At 34.5% G+C, this 26,639-nt stretch overlaps 1 protein-coding gene across 1 annotated transcript in view; it reads right to left on the minus strand.

Annotated features, from left to right (window-relative positions):
* A1CF (APOBEC1 complementation factor) overlaps nucleotides 1-25,980 on the minus strand; it is an 86,189-nt gene extending 60,209 nt beyond the window's left edge. The window contains exons 1-2 of the mRNA XM_004607505.2: nucleotides 25,927-25,980; nucleotides 2,650-2,793 (exon numbers count right to left, since the gene is read on the minus strand). Coding sequence (XP_004607562.1) covers nucleotides 2,650-2,748 — 99 coding nt within the window. The 5' untranslated portion in view covers nucleotides 2,749-2,793; nucleotides 25,927-25,980. The remainder of the gene's footprint in view (nucleotides 1-2,649; nucleotides 2,794-25,926) is intronic.
* Nucleotides 25,981-26,639: the final 659 nt, after the last annotated feature.

Genomic DNA, 26,639 nt, shown 5'->3' on the forward strand with positions numbered 1-26,639 from the left:
CTGAGGAAGAGAGAATAGCTATAGTTATAACTTTGAATGAAACTAACTTTTATTATAATGGACTGAATATATTAATTATTCAGTGGAAAATTTTTTATTATTTGATAATTACCAGAAAAGTCATGAAACTTGCTCTGAATTTTTTTCTGGGGAAAAGGAACAATCAGTGCCTAGAATAAAATCAGGGTCATTTCCTGTGTTTGATCCCTCAATATGATTCCTGAGACCCTCAGGAATAATTCCTGAACACAGAGCCAGGATTAATTGCTGAGCAACACCAGTTGACACGTCATTGTCACTGTAATCCCATTGCTCATCGATTTGTTTGAGGGGGTACAAGTAACGTCTCTCATTGTGAGACTTGTTGTTACTGTGTTTGGCATATCCAATATGCCACAGGTAGCTTGTCAGGCTCTGCCATGCAGGTTCAATACTCTAGGTAGCTTGCCGGGCTCTCGGAGAGGGGCGGAGGAATCGAACACGGGTGAGCAGCCTGAAAGATGAACACCCTACCACTGTGCTATCGCTCCAGCCCACACCAGGTGTAGCATTAAAAAAAAACACACAAAGCCACAATTAAATAAGAATATAATAAAATGAAAGACATTAGGTTTGGTGGATATTTGGGTGGTGATGGAGTGCAGTCATTTTGTACATCAATACTATAAATGTTGACACTATTGTAACCATTTGACATTAATTATAATAAAAAGTAGATTATTAAACAAAACAAAAATGTTGGTTATTTATATTATTTTAAGGGTATTTCTTAAAAAGTTCTATTTGTTGAATATGATAATTTACATTCACAGTTTAATAATGTCCTTAATAATCCCTACATTTTTGTGTATTGGTATACATAAAAGTCCCATTAGACAAGTTGGTGCAAATACATATATATGTATATATTATAATTACATATACACATACGTATATGTATAAATATAAAAAGAAATATTTATATCGTGCTATGATTATGGACAGTGATTTGAAACCTTAAGATTGAGTATATATATATATGTATATGTTATAATTAGAGTTAAATTCCTAGAAGGTGAATACTCTTAAATACTGATTAAAATATCAGATTCAATACTGATAAATTACTTCTCAAATGGGCTTAAATGTTTCCTTCTACTATCACTGTCTTTACATGAATGTTTCAGATATAAATAAGATTTTAAGAATCCTGATTTCAAAATGCTTTAAAAATACTTATGGATGTGTAGATTGTAAAAAGGAAGAAGAACCTAATTTGCTAGAGTAATTGTAAAACATATCAATATTTTAAGTATACCTTAGTTTTACAGACCAAATATTAAAGAATTTTAGAATTTTCTCAGTGATTTACTATACAACACCATTTAAAGGCATCCTTTTAGAGATTGAGAGATTCCTGATAGCCAACCCCAGTTTAATCACTGGTACCTTGTGGCTCCCCCAAGCACTGCTAGGTACAGACCTGGAGGCCTCCTGGCCTCTCTGGGGTGGCCTGGTGACCCCCAGTACCACAGAGCCCTAACTGCTCTGCACTCTTGAGATCGTACATTGAACTATAGGTTCAATTGACCATATATCACTAGGAATGTTCCCAATGTCCCCCAAGCACTAGTTAGGAGACCCCAAAATAAAAATCTTAAAATACCGTTTTATATTGTAGAAGGCAGTGTAAGTTTAGAGGGGTTTGGTTTTGGACCACATCTGCCTCTGCTCAGGGATTACTCCTGACTCTGTACTCAGGAATCACTATTTGGCAGTGCTTGAGGAACCATATAGGATGGCAACAACCTAACAAAGAAACATGCAATAAAAAGATCACTGTATCACTGTCCTCCTATTGTTCATGGATTTACTCAAATGGGCCAGTAATGTTTCCATTCTGCCCAGCCCAGAGATTTTAGCAGCCTCTCCTTACTCATTTTTCCAATGATTTGTCTATATTGACATTTGTGCTCATAATAACACATAGGTAAGTTGGAAAATTATGTGCATGAAAGGAAATAGTTTAGAATTAGAATAATTTGTTTTACTCTAAAAATAGCAATATTATTTCTTCAAATCAGATAATTAATTTATATCTTTAATACTAGATTTTTAATACCTAACACTGAATTCCTAATACTTCCAAGTTCTCTAAAAGAGGTTATCTTAAAAAAATACAATAAATCATACTATACATGAAGATATTCAGGTTAGTTTTATTCTTTTCAAAAATGCTGAGTAGTGAGAGAAATGACTAATATTTGGAAGCAGCTGTGTATATCCCACTGGAAAGCAGAACCAACTCCTCCATGGTTCTATTCTGATTCTTGAAACATTTGCTTGCTTATAGTTCACAGATCACTTTAGGTAGTAAATTCCAGGTGTTTGGGCCATTCTAAAATGCTTTTTAAATTCCGAGTGAATTGCTGTGATTATGGACAGTGATTTTTAAGCGATAAGGTTGATTTGATAGTCCCACAGTAGAAAAAATATCACCTATGAGTGCACCCACAGAATTGAAATGGTGTGACTTTTCCCCCCTGCAAGAAACATTAATCTCAAGGGTTAAGTGGTTGCCATTCGCTTTTTACATCTTGGGCCATGAATATTCCCGGTGCTCTGTGAAAAGCGTGGTGGATTTCTGCAGATGTCACAAGAAGAGCCTACCTGGACCAAGCTATATCCTGTGCGCTGAATCAGTGCGCGGAGGGCTGCTTCCTTCTGGGTGCCGCTCAATCCATCCCCGGATTTTTGATTTGATTCCATTGAGAGTGATTATCAGCAAAAAATCAGGTTAATTAGGGTTGCTCACTGAAATCAAATTTAAGATAAATTAGGTAAAGTACTTTTGCCGAGTCCAAACTTGTCCTTTTCATAAAGGATATCCTTAGGGAACATTCTCTGTAAAAGCATCACTAAAGTGAAAGTAACTAGCAACAAATAAGGATTGTTCATGTTCTTAGTGGGAAAACAAAGTCTATTTTTAAAAAAATTCAGTTGCAGTTGAAATTTGGAAATCAAAGATGAATAATTGTTCCATCCAATTAGAATATAGATTTGTAATTCTCCATCCAATTATCTCACAATGTCAACAAGTATGCAAAAAAAAAGATTTCTTTCAAAAGAATGTGCAGAATGGTGCTTACAGATGTATGAAGAGGGCGTTGTTACTAAATTAAACCAACAAAGATAAAACAACAAAATCCCAAATTAATTTCATTAATCTATATATTATCAAAGACATTTAGCTACTAATTCTCCAAAGATAAATTTCCAGAACGCTATTATTTATGTAGAAATCACTGTGCAAACTTGATAATAAAAATGTCACATGAATTTTGACAAAACAAGAACAACAGATCTTTGATTTTGTGCCACACTCAGTTGTACCAAGGCTTTCTTGGCGGATCACTCCTGATGGAACTTGGGGGATCTTAGGTGGGGTTGGGGGTCACACCAGGTCAGCTGCCATCAAGGCAACCACCTTACTCACTGTACTATATCTCCAGCTCAGCAGTGGATCTTTCTGAGAGAGCCTACTTAACACTGAACCTCATACTCTTCAGAAGACATGAAATCCTTTCAGAAGAGCTAAGAAATAGTGAAATTTTATAATGTCCATGTTAAATGTGAATTTATAAAAGAATATGAGTTTTAGTGTTTTGTTATCTTCAGTTTCTAGAGAACATTATTAAAATCAGCATTCCAAATGTCATGGTTGCTCATACCTCAGGACCAGGACTGTATGATGTGGAATGTTCCAGGCTAGGATAGTGTGATTCCAGCTAGACTCCCAGGTAATAGAGACATAACTGACCTACTGGATGTGTGTGTAAATGGCTCAAGGAAGTTCTGTGCTGCTCCCTCTGTTCAACTATGTTGTGCCAACAGAGAGAGAGGAAACATGTTTTATTATGGTTTAAATGATACGCAATTTAACACAGTTTGCTTATTGGCCCTTTAAAATGTTTTCTGTCCTATGCATTGAGATTTTTTTGTACTGGTTTTGTTTGTAATTTGAAGATTCAGAATGAGTGAATCAATAATATAGGAAACTGGGCCAAATATTGGGTGATCCAAAACAGAATGAAACTGAGACGATCATTTTAGCACAATGCAACTTAGAAGTGCTGTTATTTAAATAATAGAATAAAGCACCCTAATTACTATGCAAGAATTATGTAGAAATAATATTTTCTATATGATACATAAAGCCAAAGGGTAAAATAGGAAATGTCTGAGAAAGAATATATGTGTACTAGTTAGGACCAGAATAATGTCATGCCATGTTTATAAGCAAGGTCATTCTTACCCTTTCTAATAAGTTTTGCTTGCTTTCTGACCCAGGTCAATTCAGTTTACCTCATTAATTTCTTCAAGAAGTATTTAGTTGTGTCTGATGTCGCATCCACCCCTTCAAAGTATTTAGTCATTGTGTTTTATGGGCAGTTGGCTAACTCAGTTTCTGTGTTTGATTTTACAAGTGGCAGGACAAACTAGAAAGCTTTTGGTAGTGGATAGTCAATGTACATGTAGCAATTTAGGCTGGAACACCTTAGCTCTAAGGAAGTATTTATAGTATAAACACACTTTCTGTGAATACTACAAAGTATTACAAAGTACTACAAAAGGTTACAATATATTCAGTTTATAATTCCAATTGACCGGTGATACAATCATAGAAATATCTACAAAGCAATGTAACTCATCTTATAAAATAAGTATGTAGGGACGGATAGAGGAAGCCTGGGCTTAATCTCCTATACTTAATGGTCCCCAAAACATTGCCAGGAGCAATTCTTAAGCACAGAAACAGAAGTAGTTCCTCTTATAACTTCCCCCAAATCCCCACCATTACCACTATGTGTGACCCATGAAACCATAGATAAGTAGATACACAAAACACATGTTGAACATTTGCAAGGAAAACTAAGCTTTATGACAGAATCTCTTTCCAAAACTTACTATAAAATTATATTTCTGTTAAGGTCTTCACATTCTCCCACAATACTGAATCTTATCTTTAGGAACAGGAAAGTCAGAAGTAGACTATGACTATGGTATTGCAAGTTTAGTCATATACATTTTACCAATGTTTGAAGTCATAGAGTATTGATTTTTTGGCCAAATTGTAGATTTGTTCTTTGTTTAACTTCATTTTTTCCAGCAAAAGGAAACAGTTTATGATGAAAGGAATAACAACTTTTATTTGTAAAATCTACCTTTAGTTTTGGTTAGTGATTAGCAAAGGTGATTCAAATGTTTTTACATAAAAGTGTCTTTTGATTACATAGTTTCCTTCTAAAATTATTGAAAAAAATAATATTTTTATATGGTATCAAGCCATTTGAAATTAGAAAGTGAAAATATAATTCAGAATTTGCCACATAAGACTTTATCATCAAAGTTTATTTTTTAAAAAATTTTATCTATTTTTATTTTTCCTCTTTGGGTCACACCTGGCAATGCACAGGGGTTACTTCTGGCTTTGCACTCAGGAATTACTCCTAGCAATGCTCAGGGGACCATATGAGATGCTGGGAATCGAACCCAGGTCGGCCGCTTGCAAGGCAAATGCCCTACCTGCTGTGCTATCACTCCAGCCCCAAAGTTTATTTCTTAAAAGTACCTTTCTCCCAGGGGCTGTAAAGATTGATAATATAGCTGATAGGGCACTTCTTGTCCATAACTGACCTGGATTTGATCCCCTAAGCCCACCAGGATTGATCCCTGAGAGTAGAGCCAGAAATAGTCCCTGAGTAGCACTGGATGCGCCTCCACCAAAAAAAGAAAACCACCTCCCTGCCCCAAATATCCCTCCTCCCAATGTTGAACTAATCTAAAGAATAAACCTGAATACTCAGCAAATAATTTTAAAATCAGGTCAAACCTTTAAAAATTTGGTAGCACTATAGCACTGTAGCACTGCCGTCCCATTGTTCATTGATTTGCTTGAGCGGGCACCAGTAACATCTCCATTGTGAGACTTGCTATTACTGTTTTTGGCATATCGAATACCACAGGTAGCTTGTCAGGCTTTTCTGTATGGGGTCTCTGAGAGGGACAGAGGAATCGAACCTGGGTCAGCTGCGTGCAAGGCAAACAGCCTATCTGCTGTGCTATCGGTTCAGCCCCCAAATTTGGTAAATTTGAAAAAAAATTTTGCAATATATTTTCTAGCCTATCATGCTGTTAACTCTTTTGTTCTGAGAATACTGAAGTTACCAATTTTTTCTTTTGTTTTTGCTTTCCGGGTGGTGCTAAGTGGGTTACTCCTGGCTCTGCTCTTCTGGCTGGGCATGGGGGAACATTTCTGATGAGACAAGTAAAAAAACTAAAGAATGAAATGAGAATGAAAGAATATGCGTGCATGTAGAAATTTTGGACAATGTGGTCCTGATAATAAATTTGGGAAGAGAGATGAGTAAAGCAAGGGTTTCACTTCAGGGAGAGCCTTTAAATCAGAGGGCTTGCTGAGATGGAAGCTTGTTGATACAACTAGAGAGGCAGGAGAATGAGCAAATGAAAAAGAGAAATAGGAGTTGGGATAAGAGAGATAATGGTGGGCCAAATTGTAATATTCACATTAGCTGTTCTGTTCATTTCTGAAGCTTGAAGGGAGACAGGATTTATACATGTTTTAACAGGATTACTCTGAACAGTGAAGAATACATTGAGTGTGATAGTGCAGGACTGGGATTAAAAAGAGGCAAGGGAGATAAGCAATGCATAGATCTTGTTTGATATAAGACTCTCTAAAACTTAAATTATGGATGTGAATTACTTAGAGTTTAAAAAAGTATTTCATTAAAGTATTATATATCTAGATTACTAGGTTTTTCGATGTCCCTTATATTTTTGCCTTTGAGGCAATACCTAATTTCTTTGTTTGTTTGTTTTATTTGCTTTTTGGGTCACACACAGCAATGCACAGGGGTTACTCCTGGCTCATGCACTCAGGAATTACTCCTGGCTGTGCTTGGGGGACCATATGGGATGCTGGGAATTGAACCTGGGTTGGCCACAAGCAAGGCAAACGCCCTACCCACTGTGCTATTGCTCCAGCCCTGGCAATGCCTAATTTCTTACTCTCATTATGATAGAAAGTTCAAGGGAGAAGCAAGAAAGACCATTTAGTAACCAAACCGTAGCAACATCTAGGCCATAGACCATGGTATGTTAGACTACAATGATGATAGTGGGGATGATGAAAATGGCAAAATCTTGGATATGTTTTGCAGGTCAATTAGTTGTGTTGTAAGAGAAAGGACAAGGACTGAAGGATAATATCCAGTTTTGTGGCTCAGAACCAGACAGCAGAAGTAATAAAATTGAGTTAACTTAGATAGGAAGTTGCAAGTTTGTTAAGAAAAATTGGAAGTCAGTTGTAGGTGTGTTGAATTTTTGATGTCCACTATTTAGCTCTGAGAAGAGCAGACTGTTCAATTTAGGAGTCTGAATTTTATGGGAGTCTTCTAAGTGGAAAATGGTGAATTGGAGACTATTTGCAGAGATACTGTTTTTATTTATTCACTTATTTATTTTATTTTGGAGGCCACACCTAGTGGTGCTCAGGTCTGACTCCTGGTTCTAAGCTAAAGTATCACTTCTGAAGGCCATATGAAGTGAGAGGATTATACCCGGATTGGACACATGCAAGGCTGGCACTTGGCCTGCTGTACTACCTCTCTGGACTCCTGGAGATGATTATTTAAACTTTGGAATTAGTTAAAATAGTTTTGAAACTGGGTGTAAAAATGATATAAGGGTTGATCACTGGGATATTCCAACTTTTGGAAGACATAAGAAAAATGGAATTTCATTCAGGAAGTCTAAGCCTTGGTTTTCTTACATATTAAATTAAGATACTATTAATTCCAACATCATAGGATTTTTTTGAAGATCAAATACCAAAACACTTAAAATTCTTAATCCCTGGAAGTTAATAACTATCTGATAAGGATAGGTATGATATTAATTATTATTATTACAATTATTTTCTAATTCTGAGGGGTAAAATTTAAAAACCACTTGTGAGGAAATTAAATTTAGTCCCAAGTTCTTAGCATAATACTTGATATCTCCAGGAGAAAGTCCCAGATTTCCCTTTCAATGTCATTCAGAATTCTACCATTGGGAACTAAAATTTTCTTATATTCCCAGCTTGAATTGCCCTTCTATTTTCCCTTCTCTCACATCCTCATTACCTGTCTTTGGCTCTGTTGGTTTTTCTAGACTTGATTGCAATGATATCATCTCTGTGATGCTTCCTTTGCACCCTCCCTGAATAACATTGGGTTCCCACTCTTCAAAGCTCTAAAAAAAACTGCACTTTCTTGTATTGTTGCACCAGTGCTATAATTATTTACTTTCACCACTCTGTTTCTCACTAAACAATATAGCAACGACTACATTGTATATTCATCTTTCTTTGCCCAGAAGGCTGATCTGGGCATTATGTGTTCAAAAAATACTGTGGAGCAAAGAAAGGACTGAACAGCCATCATTTTCTCAAATACATTGACTTTCACTGGATTAAAGTAAAATATATCTGAATCCAATATCCTAATACTTGTTCTTTTTGTTTCAGTCACCTCTTGAAAGTCTTCTTTTGGAATGAAATTTGTTCATAGAAGAAATTGATTTACAAAGTTTTTCTATATTTATTAAGGTGTCATTGTATTTGGGAGAAAAGAAGAGTAAAATCTTGAGTGAAAATTGAAACAGAGCTGACATTTGGATTAACTTTTGGGTTTTAGATTTGAAATTTCCATGCTAATTTGATCAGAAGAAGAAGGACCTAGGAGTTAATAAGTGTTCAAATTTCTATTTTCTTGAAAGTTAAATGTAGATTGGAAAGAACATATTGTCTCATCATAAACTGAGACTGTGCAATGGAAATGTCCAAAATTCTCTCTTTGATGGGGTCAGAACAGCTGCTGCTGACCATTGACCCTGATGACCTCAGCTACCAGTAGATTCTAGGATGGTGGTAGACAAATTGAGATAAGAAGGAAATTGGAAGAGAACCAACTAGTAGGATAAATCCTAATTTTTCCAAATCTAGACTTGACACAGGAATATTGTATGCTGCTCTTCAATTATAACCATGAGTTTTAAAAGAGAGAAAACACATGGGTTCATACATAAAATTACCCTATATAGAATCAACTTGTGGAAAGAAAAGCACAGAGGATTTTTAGTGATATTTGTTATTTAGATTGACCTAGAGTCAGGATGATATAAAAATATAAAAATCTTCCTGCTTTAATGGACTAATTATTTAGATTATTCTGACATAAAGGATAACAGAAGTGGGCAAACAAATTTTACAAATAAATAAATTGAGGAAGACATGAGACAAAGGTAAGTTAATAATATGGTGTAAAATCACAGCTAAAGAAAGAATAGGTTGGAAAAGAAACCAGAAATGGTAATTATAACTGATAGAAAAAGTCAGAAAATGAGGGCCAGAGTAATAGCAGGGAGGGCACGAGTTCTGCTTGTGGCTGACCCTGCTTCAATTCTCAGCACCACATATGTTACTCTGATTACCACTAGGAATGATCCCTGACTATAGAGTCAGTTGTAAGCCTTGAGTACTATTGCTGGGTGTGGCCCCAAAACAGGAAGAAAAAAAAAACAGAGCTGAAGAACAAAGATAATTAGAATTATATTACTTGGCTAGTACAGCAAAAGAAATCATTATCTCTACATTAACAAAATAGGTAACAGTTATTAAATATCTGCTCTAGCACATTCTGCTAATCAATTTTTTTTATTAGTGAATCACTGTGAGGGTACAGTTATAGACTTACATATTTTCGTGCTTGTGTTTCAGTCATACAATGCTCGAGTACCCATCCCTCCACCAATGCCCAATGCCCATTCTCCACCACCAATGATCACAGTATATCCCCATATCCCCCACAACCCTTACTCTAATCTCCCCCCCACTCCCCCCATCCCCCGTGGTAGGGTATTTTGTTCTCTCTCTCCTTTTGGGTGTTGTGGTTTGCAATAAGGTATTGAGTGGCCATCGTGTTCAATCCATAGTCTACTTTCAGCACGCATCTCCCATCCTGAGTGGGTCCTCCAATCACACTTTACTTGGTGTTCCCTTCTCTATCTGAGCTACCTTTCCCCCCAGCATATGAGGCCAGCTTCCAAGCCATGGTCTGCTAAGCAATTTTGAGTTACAAAATGGAGTAGTTAATATTACAGCTTTAAAAATTTTCACTGATTTTTGCATTAAAAAATAAATGGGGCTAGAGAGACAAGTTATAAGTAGATAAATTGGGTAGGCAGTGAGTTTTGCATACAAGAGGCCTAGCATGGCCTGGACACCCTCTCAGCCTTACCCCACCCCTTCTAAGCACTGACAAGAATTGCCCTAATTACAGAGTAGCCCAGAAACATCTCAGATGTGGCCCCAAACTAAAAGTTCTTTAGAAAGAAAAGAAATCTTAATGGGAATAGAGACTATTTATGACTTGGTAAGTAAAGACAAAGTGACTTTTTGTAAATCAGAAGGAAAACTTTGGGACCTATGCTTGCAATGTGATTGGGCATTAAAATTGATAATGGTGTCAGTGAACATTAGACAGCTCCAAACCAAATTTACTCTTTCTCCTCTGTTTTATTGTATGCTCACCTCATATGACACCTGGGTAATTTGTAAGTTGTATAAATGTTTTACATAAGTTTTATGTCAATAAAATGTTTTTCTTTTTTTTAAATAAAATTCAGGCTTTTAGTATCTTCTGAGCATTACATAACAAAGGAATCCCACATTATCTTGAAGTGGTTGATAAAGAGTTCTTTATTAAGGCATACATATTTGTGGATGTAAATCCTTTAAGTGGCATCTTTTTTTAAAAGGCAGCATATGTTAACAAAATATATTTCAAGTTAATTTGACTCCCATGTATGCCATGAGGAATTAGTGATGAATCATGCATTGATCCGATTTTGTTCTATATGAATCTAGACAAATCTCAAAAGAAGGAAAGAAAATTTAAGTTTTTCATAGTAGATATAATGTATTCCTTGCAGCTATTGGTAATATCATTTTTAATTGTAAGTTTCACAAAATTAGGGATGAATGAACTTACATTTAAATATGAATTCAGTAATCATGATATAAATTTTTGAGACCCCAGGGTCTATATACTCTTATATGAAGATAAGAATAAGAACACTGACACCCAACTTGAAGTGTTGTGTGTGTATGTGTTTTTTAAAAAGGAACAAAATAAATCAGCCAGTGACTATCAGAGCACATAGATAGTGTTTGGCATTCAGAAGATGCACAGACATGTTCCTTTTGATATTCCATTTCTATGCTTTAGTTGACTTGTCATAGCCATCATCTATGGTGTTTTGCAGGGCTTATCTCCTTTCTAGCAATTGTTGAACACAAACAGAAATGTAGTTTTGAATGCTCTATTTTGACCTCTTTCATTTATGTTTGTCTTAATTTCCCAGCAGGAAAAATTCTTAAGAATCTTAAAATTAGGAACTCATAGGAATCATAATGTTGCTATCAAAATTTGTATAAACCCAAATACCTAGTAACAAATAAGCGTTTGAATAAGCAGGAAGTGATGGTGATTCTAATAATATTGATATTCTAGTATAAAGAGTAAGGCTTTAGACAAAATTCAAATTAAGTAGAATGGGCAGGTTGTAAAAGAAAATGTAAGGTCTGACTTTATTATGTACTCAGAATGATTTTAAAAGATTAACTGGTTATATTGGATGATAGATTAACACATTCCATTTTTTAAATCATTATTGCTAACTTGGCTATTTTATGTTATATACAAGTCTCTTGTTCTAATAATTGGACAATTAAAAAGTTAACTTATTTAGCATTCTATGTGATATGCAAAGCTTTTTTTCTAATTACTGAACAATTAAAATTTAACTTTAGTTGAGTAGAAATAAAAGCAAATTGTATCAGAAACATGTGACCTGGTCAAGATTCTATTCTGAGGAAGCAGATGTCATAAAAGGCTGAAAATAATTAGGTATTCAACTAAACAAGCCAGGGAAAGAAGAAATGCATTAAATGAAATAAGAACACATTATAAGAGAAAAAAAACAGAAAATGTAAATAATGAATAAATAAGGATTTATTTAAATAAATTATATATGACACACCTTTGGTAATCTTGAGAAGGAGTAAAGAAGAGAATATATTTGAAAACAAAGGAAGCATGGATAGAGCTACAGATGGAGAGATTGTTTTAAACAATACTTTCAAACAAAACTGAAAAATAAAGAATGATGAACAATTGCCTAGAAAAGTGATATTTCCAAACTTACCTCAGGCAAGTTAAAAATTTGAATGAATAGTAAAAAATATATTGAAAAAATTGTTCCTCCCAAATAAGTTATGGTTCAGGTAGGTTTATTTATTTTTTGGGTTTTTAGGTCACACGTGGAGATTCTCAGAGGTTACTTTTGGTCTGCACTCAGGAATTACTCCTGGAAGTACTCAGGGGAACATATTGGATGTTGAGGAACATAATGAAGACTTGAATTTGAGTGTGTGGCATGCAAGACAAATGCCCTACCCGCTGTACTATTGCTGACCCTGGTCCAGGTAGTTTTATAGGCTGATTTAGTAGCCACTTAAGGAACAAAAATTCTCTTGTTATATGAAGATTTGGGGGCATAGAAATGGATGATTATTATCTATAGACTCATGTATCTGATTAAAAAGTCAAATATAAGACTGAAAACCATAGCCATATCTTACATAAGTTTAGACATGAACTATATATAGAAATGTTTCAGAACACAGTGAACATGATGGTCATATATAAGAATACAAAGGTTATTAAACACCAAGGCTTCTGCTTAATTTGTTTATTCACAAAGAAGAAAAATAAATTATCATCCCAGTAAACATGAAAGTGTCAAAATAAAATTTAATACTTCTATTGGTTTAATATGAACTTTTAGTGAATAAGCAAAGCTTTTAAGTAAAGTGGGAACATAATGATTAATACCAAACTACTGATTTGAAAAAAATTCTACTGAAGGATTTAAAAGTTGGATAAATGGAAGACTTATTACTATAAAAATAATAATTCTTCAAATTTTTTATTTGATGTAATACTAATTTAAATATCAATAAAATTATTTATTTTAAAGTTTAACAAATTGGACAGACTGGAGAAATAGTACAGCAGGTAGCATGCTTGCTTTGCAATTGGTCATCCAAGGTTCAATCTCTAGCACCCCATATAGTCTCCTGAACCATCCAGGGGTGATCCCTGAGCAAAGAATCAGAAGTAAATCCTGATTACTGCCAGGTGTAGCTCTCCCCACCCTCCCCAAAGAAAACGAGTTAAATTGGTACAGAAATTTATCTGTCAGTGGGAATAGTGCAACAAATATTTCATATTTTGAAAATGTAGGATAATTTGCATGTGTCTTAATGAAAAGTTAAAACAGTAAAAGAAAAGCAGATAACAGAATGGAGAAAATTTGGACCTGACATTTTCTTTACGTTGAAGTTTTCTAGTTAGTGCTATTTGAAGTCATAGGGATCTCACCAACAATTTGGGAAAAAGAAGAAGCTGGTTTACACCATCACAATATTTATCATAATTTTAAGTGGGTTAAAGATATGCTCTTTAAAATACTATGTAATTAGGAGAGTATATGGAACATTTTTATGATCTTGTGATGTAGAATGTATTATTATCATGAATATCAAGAGTCATCAATGAAAAGACTAATGAATTTGACCACATAAAAATTACAAACATCTATTATGTCAAAAAAATTAAAAAGAAACCATAAATAAAGAAAACTGTTTGTGTGATAGATATTTATAATAGTATTAATTATCTTAATGTATAAACAGTACTTTAAAATCGAATACAGGCATATTAGTGGACAAATAATAAAGGAAAGAAAAGTTAATTCACAAGGAAAAAAGTGAAAGATGGTTTAAATGTACTTAAATGTGGTCATCATCTTTAGTTATTAGAAAAGGCAAATTAAGTCATGTGGGTATTAATGATTAAGGTACTTTCTTAGAAATGCGTCATTAGGTGATTTCATCACTGTGCAAACATCATCGAATGTACTTGCATAAACCTAGATGGTATCAGCAATGGCATGAGTAAGCTACATATAACAACTACCATGAGATAATGCAATTCACTGATGATCAACATGTTTTTATGCAGCATATGAATGTGCCTTAGTTTTGCCTATTTGACAAAATTTTTGGTTTGGGGCCACACCTTGTGTTGCTCAAGCTCTGAGCTCAGGATCACTCCTGACGACCTCAGCGGACCATGTAGGATGCCAGGGATTGAACCTGGATTAGACACCACAAGGCAAGTGACCTATCCATTATAGTATCACTCTGGCTCCTATTTGGCAAAATTTTTATGATTTCAAATAAGATGAATAACAAAAATGCCTAACATTTAGTGGACCTATTATTATCAGCTATGTTCCAAAAACTTTTATTTATTTATTTATTTATTTATTTATTTATTTTCTCTTTGGGTCCCACACCCAGTGATGCTCAGGGGTTATTCCTGGCTCTAAACTCAGGAATAACTCCTGACAGTGTTTGAGGGACCATATGGGATGCTGGGGATCAAACTTGGGTTAGTTGCATGCAAGACAAGTGCCCTCTCTGCTGTTCTATTGTTCTGGCCCTGAGTTCCAAAAACTTGCAATGTAATTCATTTAATCATAAAAACTCAGTGGAAGTATAATTGAAATTATTACAACATAGGTTATAAACCATGTTTCCGAGGGTATTATGCCCAGGTTTCTAATGTATTAAGGGAAGACCTATAATTTTAATCTCTGTAGCCTAAGCCCCAAATCTGCATTCATATTTACTAATTTGACTTCACAGTTTGGTTACCTTAAAAAATGTTCTGGTAGGTCAGGCAGTGGGGAGAGATGCTTGTATCTATGTAGCTTCTCTTAAAATATTGCTGGAACACCGTGATCAAGCTTATGAGGATATAGTGTCAATGTTTTACTCTGTGGGGATATTTGTGTTAGTTGTCTACGGCATCTACATGATTTAGACTCTTTACTGGAATAAAAAGGAACTTTTGGACATGGTCCAAAATGGACAGATGACACTTGTTACCTCTCTCTGTTTTTTTTTGGTTTGTTTTGTTGTTGATGTTTCTTGTTACCTCTCTCTCTCTCTCTCTCTCTCTCTCTCTCTCTCTCTCTCTCTCTTTCTCTTGCTCTCTCTCTCTTGTTTTATTGTTGTTGATTTTTTTGTTTTGTTTTGTTTTTGTTTTGGCCACACCTAATGGTGCTCTGGGTTTATGACTAGCTCTGCGCTCAAGGATCACCCCTTGTGAAGCTTGGGACACCATATATAGTACCAGGAATCAAACCTGGGTTGACCATGTGCAAGGCAAGTGACCTACCAACTGTACTATTCTTCATCCCTACCTCTCTTATCTATACTAGGTCATATCTCATGGAAACAATTCTCCTCGCCAGAAAGTAGAGCTTTTATGAATGACTAAGAGGTCATTTTATGAATGACCTCTAGGACAGCCTGTTACTTCTACTTTACGTTAATATCTATATTTGTGTTTGAATTAAAGCATTTGTTCCTTTTCACTTATCTTTAACTCTGTAATTTTTAGATAGAAGAAAATAAGTCAGCTTAGAACCAAAATATCTGATTTAGTGATAATCAAGAAACATAAGTGAACACATGAACTAAATGCAACTATTTTGGTAGAAAGATGTTCTCTCTTTCCCCCTATACTTTTCCTTTAAAATGTCCGTACATTTCTCTTTGTCCTTCTCCTGTCTCTTTTTCTCGCCTATTCCTTAATCTTTTTGTTGACTCTCACCTGCTGTCTTGGAGACATGTCTGATGTCTGTCTAAAGAAGTTCTTGGTTCCAACTGGAATAGAAGTGCTTCTTTTAAGACAAGATATCAAGTGTTGTAGAAGCAATGCTGAGGCCACAATATTCTGAAAAAGTTGCTTTTGGAAAGATGTATTTGGCCAAGCTAATACTTTGATTAATGTTTTTTCAATGTTTCAATACATATGCCATCATATTTGGAGAAATTTTAAGTCATAAATAAAGTTATTTAAAATAAGAAAACCTAAGATATAGGGGAAATTGTACTTCAATAAAAATATATAGAGAGAAAAATACTATTAGAGATACTGACAATTTGTCAGAGAAAACAGAACAGGCTGAAGTCTAAACATATATTTAATGTTTTGTACATGTTCTTGGATATATATATATATGGATATGCACACATGTATGCACTTAGAGCATCTGGACCAAATCATGGCATTATAGACACGCACCTTTTTTTTAACTTATTCAAAATCAGGAATCAGACACAATCTCAATTGAAAATAGGAAGTTATCCAAACTCCTGGGAAAGTTAAGCATATTCTTCTGATTATATTTCTTGCAAAAACAATCCTGACATCTAGAAATCCTTTTTGTTTTGTTTGAGCAAAAGTAATTTCAAATAGTCAGAACCATTTATTTTCATTTAAAAAATTTGCTCAGAGTTGCATAATTCATAGCCCAGTTGAAACATCTCCTGCTTTTTAGCATATTCTCATTAAGTGGATATTATAAAGGTACATTTCACCTGCTTCAAAAGACATTTCACCATTTGTTTGCTTGAATTGACCTTTAAATATCAACAAGGAGACTTTAAGTCCCTGGAATTTAGCCTGAGACTGTATATTATAAAAGGAAAGACAGAAAAAAGAGAATTAACCTCTGCAGGTCTTATCAAAATGGGACTTTAATATTTTAGAGTAAGCACTCTTAAATTTTAGCAAGTTAAAATAATTCTATTATATATTTTAATCTAATTTTTCTGTGTTTGGAGGCCACCCCTGCTTGGGCTCAGGGCTTACTCCTTCACTTTGCAGGCTCAGGGACCCTCTGGGTTGCCAGGGATCAAATTCAGATTGTTTATGTACAAGGTAAATACCCTGCCAGTTGTACTATTTCCTGGCCCCTTTTCAATTTTTAATCACATTTCACAAAACACCCTTACTATAATTTACACTTAAAAATGATAACAATTCAGGTGAGTTCCTTAATCATTACTAGCAAAAATTTTCTATGTGGAGTACTATCTTTAAAATATTGAACCACTTTCAGACTGCTACTAAAAGATTATTATCCAACTAGGTTATTCAGGTGCCAGCTGGCAATAGGTAGGAGATGCAGGAGTGGTGAAGGAAGAAGAGATTCCCTGCCTGGTCTCACATTATAGCATCCGTACTCTGACATTACCTTCCCCACCTCCAAAAGAAATATAGTTCAACTGGTTTGGAATGAACCCAGAAAAATACCATGATTTTTCTTTCATTTTAGATCTCCCAAGCAGTACTCAGGGTGCCTGAGGGCCACTCCCAGTGGGTACTGGACCAACTGGCCCAGAGGTTCAATATCAGAGCATAAGGATGCCCGGATCATCTGGCTTACTCTGGAAAGGGTATGTTTTAAAGTTTCCCAGGTGATAAAAAATTTTCAGCTTAGTTTGAAACTTCTTAGTAGAGCTTACATCAATCTGAAAGGGATAATGGGGAATGATTGAATTTATTCCACCCACCAAATAGATGGGATGGCTACACTTATTATTCTGTTGAAGAGGCCTTGGAGATAACCCAAAGGACCATAGTGTATTCTTTACATGTAGGAAAGCCTGATCAATCTTCACAGTCCTATGTTACCTCTGGGGCAGTTCCCAAGCACTGACACAGGGAGTTGTCCCTAAGCACTATTACATGTGGCCCTCCAATCCCTTCTCCCCAAATAGTGATGTAACTGTGAAAGGGAATTTTTGTTTTGTTTTGTTTTTGTCTTCAGGATTGAACAGAAACATTGAGTTTTCTTGAGTTTTTCCAGCTTTCAGACTAGAATTTACACATTTGTCTTGTGGGTCTTTAGCTTGCCAATTGCAGAGCTCAGAACTTCACATACTTCAGACTACATAAACATAGAAGTTCATTTTTATAAGTCATTTCTCTGCCTCTGTCTCATATAAACTAGTACAATGACAATATCAAAACTATATGTACTGCCCCTATTACCAAACTGGAATTTTAATAGGAATATTACTTGTGTTTATCTGAAAAACCCTGGTTGATAAGTATATAAATGATTTTGGTGTTCATTGTTCTAGATTACAGATAACTAATAATATGTCTTCATTCATTTTACCCAACTTTTCCCATTATGCTTGGAAGTTTAAAGACTCAAGAATGGCTTGGCTTAATTTGAGTATAAATTCTTTGCATATATATTTAATTTATAGTTGACTTATAAATTAGTAAAGCGGCAATCACAGGATCAATGTAGAAGTCCTTCGATTAAAAGCAGTTGTTTATTTGATACTTCGGGGATCACTAATTTGTGTTTCAGATTACAGAGCCGTGTTGAGCTGTGTGTTATATTTCATTAATTCTTGTTCTGGTTTTATGATGTCACTTTCTTCCCACTGATAATTTCAATACATTTGCATAACTTTTTAGCTCTAAACTATTATATTAGTCTATTTGAGGTATATTTTATTATGTCAGTTTCTTAATAAAAATGTTAATGGCCACATGTTTCTACCAATTGTCAGTTAGCATGAATTTTTCAGTTTTATTACCTACTCAATGATTTTCTTTTTCTTTCTCTTCCACAGATGAGTCTCATATTCAATAAACAATATTATGCAAACACTATGTGTATAATATTCTGATAAGTGTGGGAATTTAAAAACAGTAAGAAAAAATAAATAAGATAATTTTATTAGCCTTTAGGAACTCCAAATTTGAAGCAGTAAATCGTATTCTTTTATAACAAAGATCTTGAAGGGAGTGACTCTCACCTGCGGTGGCAGCTCTATAGAACACTTTATGGGAGTCACTGATTTTAAGTACAAAGGTACAGTACAACTTGTCATCTACAACATCATCTTGGATTAATACCAAATTCAATCAAGGGCCAATAATCAATTCCCAAAGGGTAAACTATTATCCTCCTCAGATCTTTCATCAAACCTCTCCCTTTGATATGGACACTGATTCTATATTTTTTCCATAGCCATCATGATTCCCCACTTAAATTTTCCTCCCATAATTTTCTTTTTAGGGTTCTTTAGTCATTCCTGTGCAGAGGGCTGATTTGGGGTAAGTTATATCATTTTTGTTTGTTTGCATTTTGTCTTACTATGACCATTTTATTGTTTAACAATCTGTATCTTTGTGAGTGGTTTTGAGTACATATGGACTTTTTGTTGTGACTAAGGGAGATTTGTCCTCTGGTGCAATGACTCAGATTTCTATTTTGTTTCCTTCAGTAATTACCCAAGTTCTCAAATCATTCTGTACTGAACTAATTAGAAATTCATGCTTGTGATAGGACCATCTTTGCCTTGGTAAAACTACAACAGACTCAGAAAGAAATACCCCCAATTTGTCCCATAAGCCAGTGGTGGGATAGTTAATTTCTAACCCATCTGACTTCTAATCTAAAAGCCATTTTCAGTGCATTGACCTTCTGGTCTTTCTCCTACAACCATGTTCTTCTAGAAAAGCATTGTGTAATCAACACAGAGAAAACAGAATCATTATACAATAACTAAGATTCATGCATATTTCCTTGGTATCCTCAAAGTACTACATATGAATTTCTTATTTATCCCTCAAAATAACCTTGATTTGCGAAGAAAGAGGCACTGTGAGGTTAAATTGTTGAAGTGGTTGCAGTGGTAGAGCTAGGATTTAAGTTAAGGCTTTAATCTGGGTCTAAATCCTTCTGCTTTAACATTATAATGGTATTTATTTACTATGCTAACACCAGGAAACAGTGTTAGATCATTGAGCTTTAGGAAATCCTTTAAAATCCTGAGATACTAAACTATTATTATGAGGACTATTTGGCTCTATAGCTTATTTTGAAAGGCAAGTAAAAAAAGTTCCTAGACATTAGGAATTTTTATTTTTCTTACAACTCCTAAGGTATGTGTGTGTGAGGTAATCTAATATCATTAGCATTTCATGCTTTTAATGATACATGCTTTTAATGATACCTGAATTTATTATATAATAAGGAGGGAGATTCTGTATTTAACTATTTGGTAACTGAGACTCTCAGATGACTTTAATAATAATAAAGTTATTGCTAAGTAATTTTTTTCCTCCAAGATCAAATACTTGCCATTCAAATACTTGCACTGTTCTGTGGTAGCACATGACATTCCCACCATCAGCCATATCTCTCATCTTTACCATTAATATGTCCATGTCCCATTTCCATGAATTCTACCAGGATGGCAATAGCACAGCTGGTAGGGCATTTGCCTTGCATGCAGCCGACCTGGATTCAATTCTTTCTGTTCCTCTCAGAGAGCCTGGCAAGCTACTGAGAGTATTCTACCTGCACGGCAGAGCCTGGCAAGCTCCCCATGGTGTATTCAATATGCCAAAACCAGAACAGGTCTCACAATGGCGACGTTACTGGTATTTGCTGAGAAAATCGATGAACAATGGGAGACGGGGACAACAGTGCCACAGTGCAGTTAATCTGCTATGTGATTTTGGGTTTATGTGTTCCTGGATATTAACACCTCAAATTTTCTCTGATCACTCACAGGATGTATCCCAATTAATTTGTTGCTGTTGTTGGTTTTTGTTTGCTGGTTTTGGGATTATGGACCACACCCGGTGATGCTTAGGGCTTGCTTACTCCTGAGCTCAAGGATCACTCCTGGTAAATTCAGGGGACCATAAGGGGTGCAAGGGTTTTAACCTGGGTCAGCTGTGTGCAAGGCAAATGCCTTCCCCACTGTGCTATTGCTCTGGTCCCTAATTTGTATTTTCACAAGGGACTCTACTGAGGGTGATATAGCTGCTATTTTGGAAAATCTGGGTCCCAGTTTGAAGCTTTAAATCAGGTCAGTTTAAATATGGGCCTCCCTTTGCATTCACAGTCCTAGCAGCCTAATTATTCTTTCCCTTGGGATCAGGGTGGTCCTCTAGGTGGCAGTTACGGGAGCAGTTGTGCCCTATTCAGATATTAGCAAAAATCGGTTGTAAAGTCAAGTCATTCAGAGCAAAGATATTTTTGGAGATGCCACCTCCATTTTCATGGTGCCTAAACTTGCATATATGTCCTTGGTGAATTTGGCCAGAATAGGCTCTCAAAGTCTGATAACAGGACTCCTTTCATTGAAACTTTGGTTGCGTCAATCTATGAGTCTGGGCATTCCCTTCACACTGGGTCCTATTGTCACATAGGACCCAGTGTGAAGGGAATATTCTTTGTGCCAGCATGCTCAGATATGTTGATAATGTGTTTCTCTATGGTATCAAACTGTAGTTTCTGACTTCCACTGCAAAATGATCAGAAATTAGGGTTTAAGCACATTTAATAATTCATTTTATTTTCTGCATAAGACTCTACCTGAAAGGGTAGGCTCCATCTGGAGTTCTAATGGGGAAATGAATAAAGAACAATAAGGGCCCGTGAATAGAAAGGAAAAATAATCCCATTCACATAAGACACTTTGCCAGCCTTCCAAGAGATTCCATTCCTGGGATTAAAGAGGTAAGATGTTCATCTTGCACGCAGCTGGCCTTGGTTGGATCCCTGGAACTCCATACAGATTCCTAAGACCCTGGCATCCCACATGGTCCACTAAGCTCCACAAGCGGTAATCCTGAGCATAGAGTCAGGAGTAGGGCCTGAACACAGCCGAGAATTGTCTAAAACACCAAAACTCAAACCAAACCAAAATTAAAAACCCAAAAATACTCCATTCTTTTACCTTTTTTTCCCTTTTTTTTTTTTTTTTTTGCTAGTTGCAGCATTTGTACTAGATTTCATTTTTTTAGGGCTGTTTTTTCTCCTAGGACCTCCCTGGAATTATTTTTTCTTTTACCTTCTATGTGGATTACTATGTTGTCAGTTCAGTTGAAGCTAACCTTTTAATTACTCTATAAATTAGTTAATGACAAGTTTTGTAGCTGGTGGCTTACTAAATAATCGGCTCTATGATATATAAAAGGAGCTAAAATTAAATTCTAGGTGAGAGCATTTTTCAACAAACTTGTTTTGAACAACTAGAATGATGAATAATCACTCCATTTTCTTAAAAAAATTAGGTGAAGTAAATAAAATATGAAGGAATTTGGCATTAAAAATTTCAAGTCTGTGCAAAACTTTTTCTAACTAGACTATACTGTGAGATTAAGGAGTTATAGTAGCAATTTTGCTGTTCTTTCAACTGGTCATCCAAAAAATAGTTATTTTTTTAAGTTCCAGAGGAAGGGAAGAAATTAAATTATTAACGATGGGATTTTATAAACTGCAAACTGATCTGTTCATTCAGTTCTTCCATTTAGATGAATTGTCATGTTCATTCTTCAGAACTATATTCTTGGCTGAATAGAATACTATAATAACTTTGCAAATTCGAGGGAGTTTCCTTAATTCTTATTATTACTTCCTTCTTAATATTAACAGAAGATAAGCAAAGCTTACATATTTTCCATATGATTATCACTATTTACATACAACTTTCCATGTATGTCCATACAAGAGAAGCTTAGTTTAAATATCTTAAAAATCTTTTCAAACTAGAGAGTTCAAAGTCCTGGAATATTTCAGTCTAGTTAATATTTTTATAATGTGTCTGCATTAGTAAAATATATTCAGCATGAAACTATGAAAATAATTGGAAATAATTTTTAAAGCTAGTAAGCATAGAATTGATGGTACTGAAGTGATATAGTTGCTTACTTAATCCAATATTTGTTAATGCTAATTGCCTGGATTTTGTAGGTTTTGGTCAAGCAGCAGAGGTACTTAGATTTCTAATATAAAGTGCACTGGAACAGTGCTGCTCTAGTTCCAGATGCTTCCCAGGTGGGTATAAGGGGGTGGGATTGTTAGAACTGCACTTTAGAGAAGCCTGGTTACTGTTTCCATGAATAAGATAAAATGATGTTTATCCTCTGTGGATCAATACTGTCTTGTTTGAACTTATTGAGTCATTTAGAAACACATAAGGTAATGAAAGTCATTGTGCAATAGTACCCAAAGCAAAACCAACGTTTCTGAGAGATGGCACTATTTTAAAAGATAGTTATTAGAACAAATTTTTAATATCAACTGCCTGTGTGATGAAGTGAGCACATATCATGACAGAGTGTCCTGTGGATTTCAGTCAAAAGGGCATTGGCTTTTAATTACGAGTTTTCTTGGGCAACATCCTCTAAGATAAATGTATACACTGTGTGTGCTTAGAATTAAAAGAAAATTATAGGTTGTTGTTCCCCTTCTCTGATTAAATAGATAGTATTACTGTTTCTTACTAATGAAAATGTCATTATTAATTTACATTTAAAATACTTAAACCTTATTATTAGAATTTTGACAGAGAAGAACTAATGAGTTAGTTTGGAATGATGTAGAAAACTGTCCTTGAGCCTGTTACAGATAGTGACATGGGAAGGAAAAAAAAAAAACTTAAATTTTGCTGAATTCCTATTGTATTCTGGGATTGGAGCATTTTACTATATCATTTCATTTAATCTTAACTTAATTCTCTGAAACAGATTTTACCCTCCTTTTATATCTGAGAAATCTAAGAGTCATAGAAGTTGAGTAGTATTCCCTATATCAGAAGTCTAGGAAGTTTTGAAATAAGGATTCCAATTTATCTCTGTCAAGAGTGAAGCCCAGTGTTCTTCCTGTATTTAAATTAGAATAGCCCTTAAATGTGTGTGGTCTAGTTTGATGTGAAACAGCTAAACTATAAAGTCTCTTCGATGTGTTGAGTCATGATTATTTCAATAGTGATGGTCTCAGTCAATTCTGTTTTTTGAATGGTAGTCATGGACTATAAAAATGATTTATTTTTTCTTAATCTGTGTTCTGAGAAATACCATTTCTGAGAGATGTTAATAGATATTCCTAAAAGAAGATGTTCTGTCATAAATGTAACTTAGGAAATAAAGCACTGCCCAACCTCTTAGATATCCATAATGAATGAGCATATCATTACAGGAAGCACTTCTCCAGACTTGATGAATACAGGCTCACAATGATGGTTATATGTGTGAATTGTTGAGTCAGACAATTTTTAGAATAATCTGATGCAGCGTGCTAACTGAGTGACACTAAATTTAGGTGACTTTTATGTGTACAAATTTTCTTATTTGTCAATAAAAGTATTATTTATCTTACATGGATATTCTAAGAATAACATGAGATAAATATATGGAGCGTACTGAGAACTACAATTGTGTTTGTTATTATTATTAACAACACTTATGTAGTGTAATCAAAACACTCATGTAGTAACAAGATCTGCTTTAACTTATATAATCACTACTGAGTCAACTTATTTGAAAAGAATCTAGGAAATTTTGATTTTTAAAATAATACAAAATGCAATTTGCTTTTGTATTATTTCAACACAAAACCTTATTGGAATAATAACTAAACATTCAGTGTTCTATATCTGTGATATCATGAGTGATACTTACTCATACTAACTAATTTCTTTTTCTTTTTTTTTTGACAGTCTTTCCTCTTTTCTTACACCTGATAAATAATAAATTGGAGAGGTAAAATGTGAGATTATCTAAAATGGGCAGTGCCAGTATTATCTAGAAAATGTAACCCTTTAAAAGTGATGCTGTAAATCATCTATTTTTCTTTATTTTAGAAGTAAGAGGCCTCAGAACTTTGAGAAGTAAGTAATTTTACTTTTATTCTCAGACCTGTATGCTTATGTTAAGTTCCCTGACATATTTCCATGTATGTTTCAGAATAGACCAATACATCTTTGATGCTTCTAAAGTATAGTTAGAGTTTGCCAATATGTTTTACAAAGCACAAATTTTCTATGATGCATAAATAATATATTGTGTTCTTTATCAATATTCCTATTGTTAATTATATTTTATTATATACTATTATATATGATATATTATATAATTTTATTAACAATAGTCCTAGTGTTAATAAAATTGTTTAACTTGATATCTAATCTTGACTTTGATACTCATGGGGGAAAAAAGTATTTCAGTTAGAGAATTTAAGAGATTTCTGATGACAGTGGTATATTCCCAGTAAGAGTGTTGACTGGTTTATAATTTTAGATAAAATATTATCACATTTTAGTTGGAAATAATCTTGATGGAATGAACAAAATAATCAGGTGAAAATAAATCCACTGCAGCATAGTTGCCTAAACCATCCATAAAGGAAAAAAATCTAATAATTAGCCATCCTAAGGTTGAGATTTAACATAAAAAGCCAATCATTTTCTATAAAAATTTCTGTTTTCTCATTTCCTACAATGGAAAGCAAATAGCTTAGAGCATTCCTTCAGTTAGTAGGATAATGAGAGGAAATAGCAAGAATACAACAAGATGATTGCATGTGTTATCACTGTGCAGATTAAATGAGATGAAAGGATATAACTGAAAATATAAGGACTAAAGTATAAGAACTCAGAATACCAAATGCTAAAAAAAACATTATATTAATACTTATTAATCACACAAAAAGTGTTTTCTATGGTCCTAGGATCAAGCCAAGCAGTCAGCAATGCCGGCTCCCCGCTTTCTGGCTATTGCTAAATAAATCTCTCTGAAACATTAGTCCTACTTTTGAAACTAAAATTTAAAAATCAGAAATGAATTAAACCAATGGTTGAAAGATGGTTGCCATCTCATTATGAGATTATATGATATCCAGAATATATTCTATTATTTTCAGTTTGCTTCATTCGTAGAAGAACAAACCGGAAAATTCCTTGAATCTGATTCTATAACAGAATAGGAAAAAAGCTACTTTCATCGCACTCCCATTGATCCATATTGCACATTTTCACAGAGTCAAAATAGAAAAAGCAAAACACATGGACTATACCTGAGTGATTTCAGAGATCCCCACCCGGAAAAGGTTTTCTTGATTATGGCGAATTCAACGTGTCACTCTGGTTATGTTCTAATCATCATATCAAACTCCAAAGGTTCAGTGGCTTTTAGGTTTGGTTTACAATTCCTGGGAGTTAAACTTTAACTCGTCCTGTCTCTTGCATCCATGCAGCCCTTTGACCAGATAATTGGGTCACTACAGCCCAAACAGATTCTACAAAACTACTGTTGCTTTGTTTACAAAGTTAAAATGAGTTTTGCCTTGAAAATGATTGATATGAATATTATTTTAAAATCATTTTGGGGACATATATTTAAAAAGTAAAACTCTGTCTTTTATTTGAACTTTTTCTGTCCCCTTGCCATACTACATGATTCAAACTTATGGCAATTTGGGAGAATATTTTTTTAATACTCTTCATATTATTATGGCATTGCATGGAGTAAAGTATCAAGTTTTAGGTCAAGTATGTAGTTAAAAGCTGGAGTAGAGAAATAAAATACATGAAGTGTTTATATAACCAAGTGAATAAGGTCAGTGCAGGTTGAAGAAGTGTGCTACTTTTTCCTTTCTTTTTTATTCACAAGCGGCTCATTCACATTTTAAGAGGGAACTATTATTGTGAAAGCGTAATAATCAACTACATTCTGGAGTTTTGAGAGCTCAGGTCATTATAAAACGCTTGAAATTTCAGTGGGGTCTGT

The sequence above is a fragment of the Sorex araneus genome, chromosome 11 (assembly GCF_027595985.1).
Source record: "Sorex araneus isolate mSorAra2 chromosome 11, mSorAra2.pri, whole genome shotgun sequence".
NCBI classification, from domain to species: Eukaryota; Metazoa; Chordata; class Mammalia; order Eulipotyphla; family Soricidae; genus Sorex; species Sorex araneus.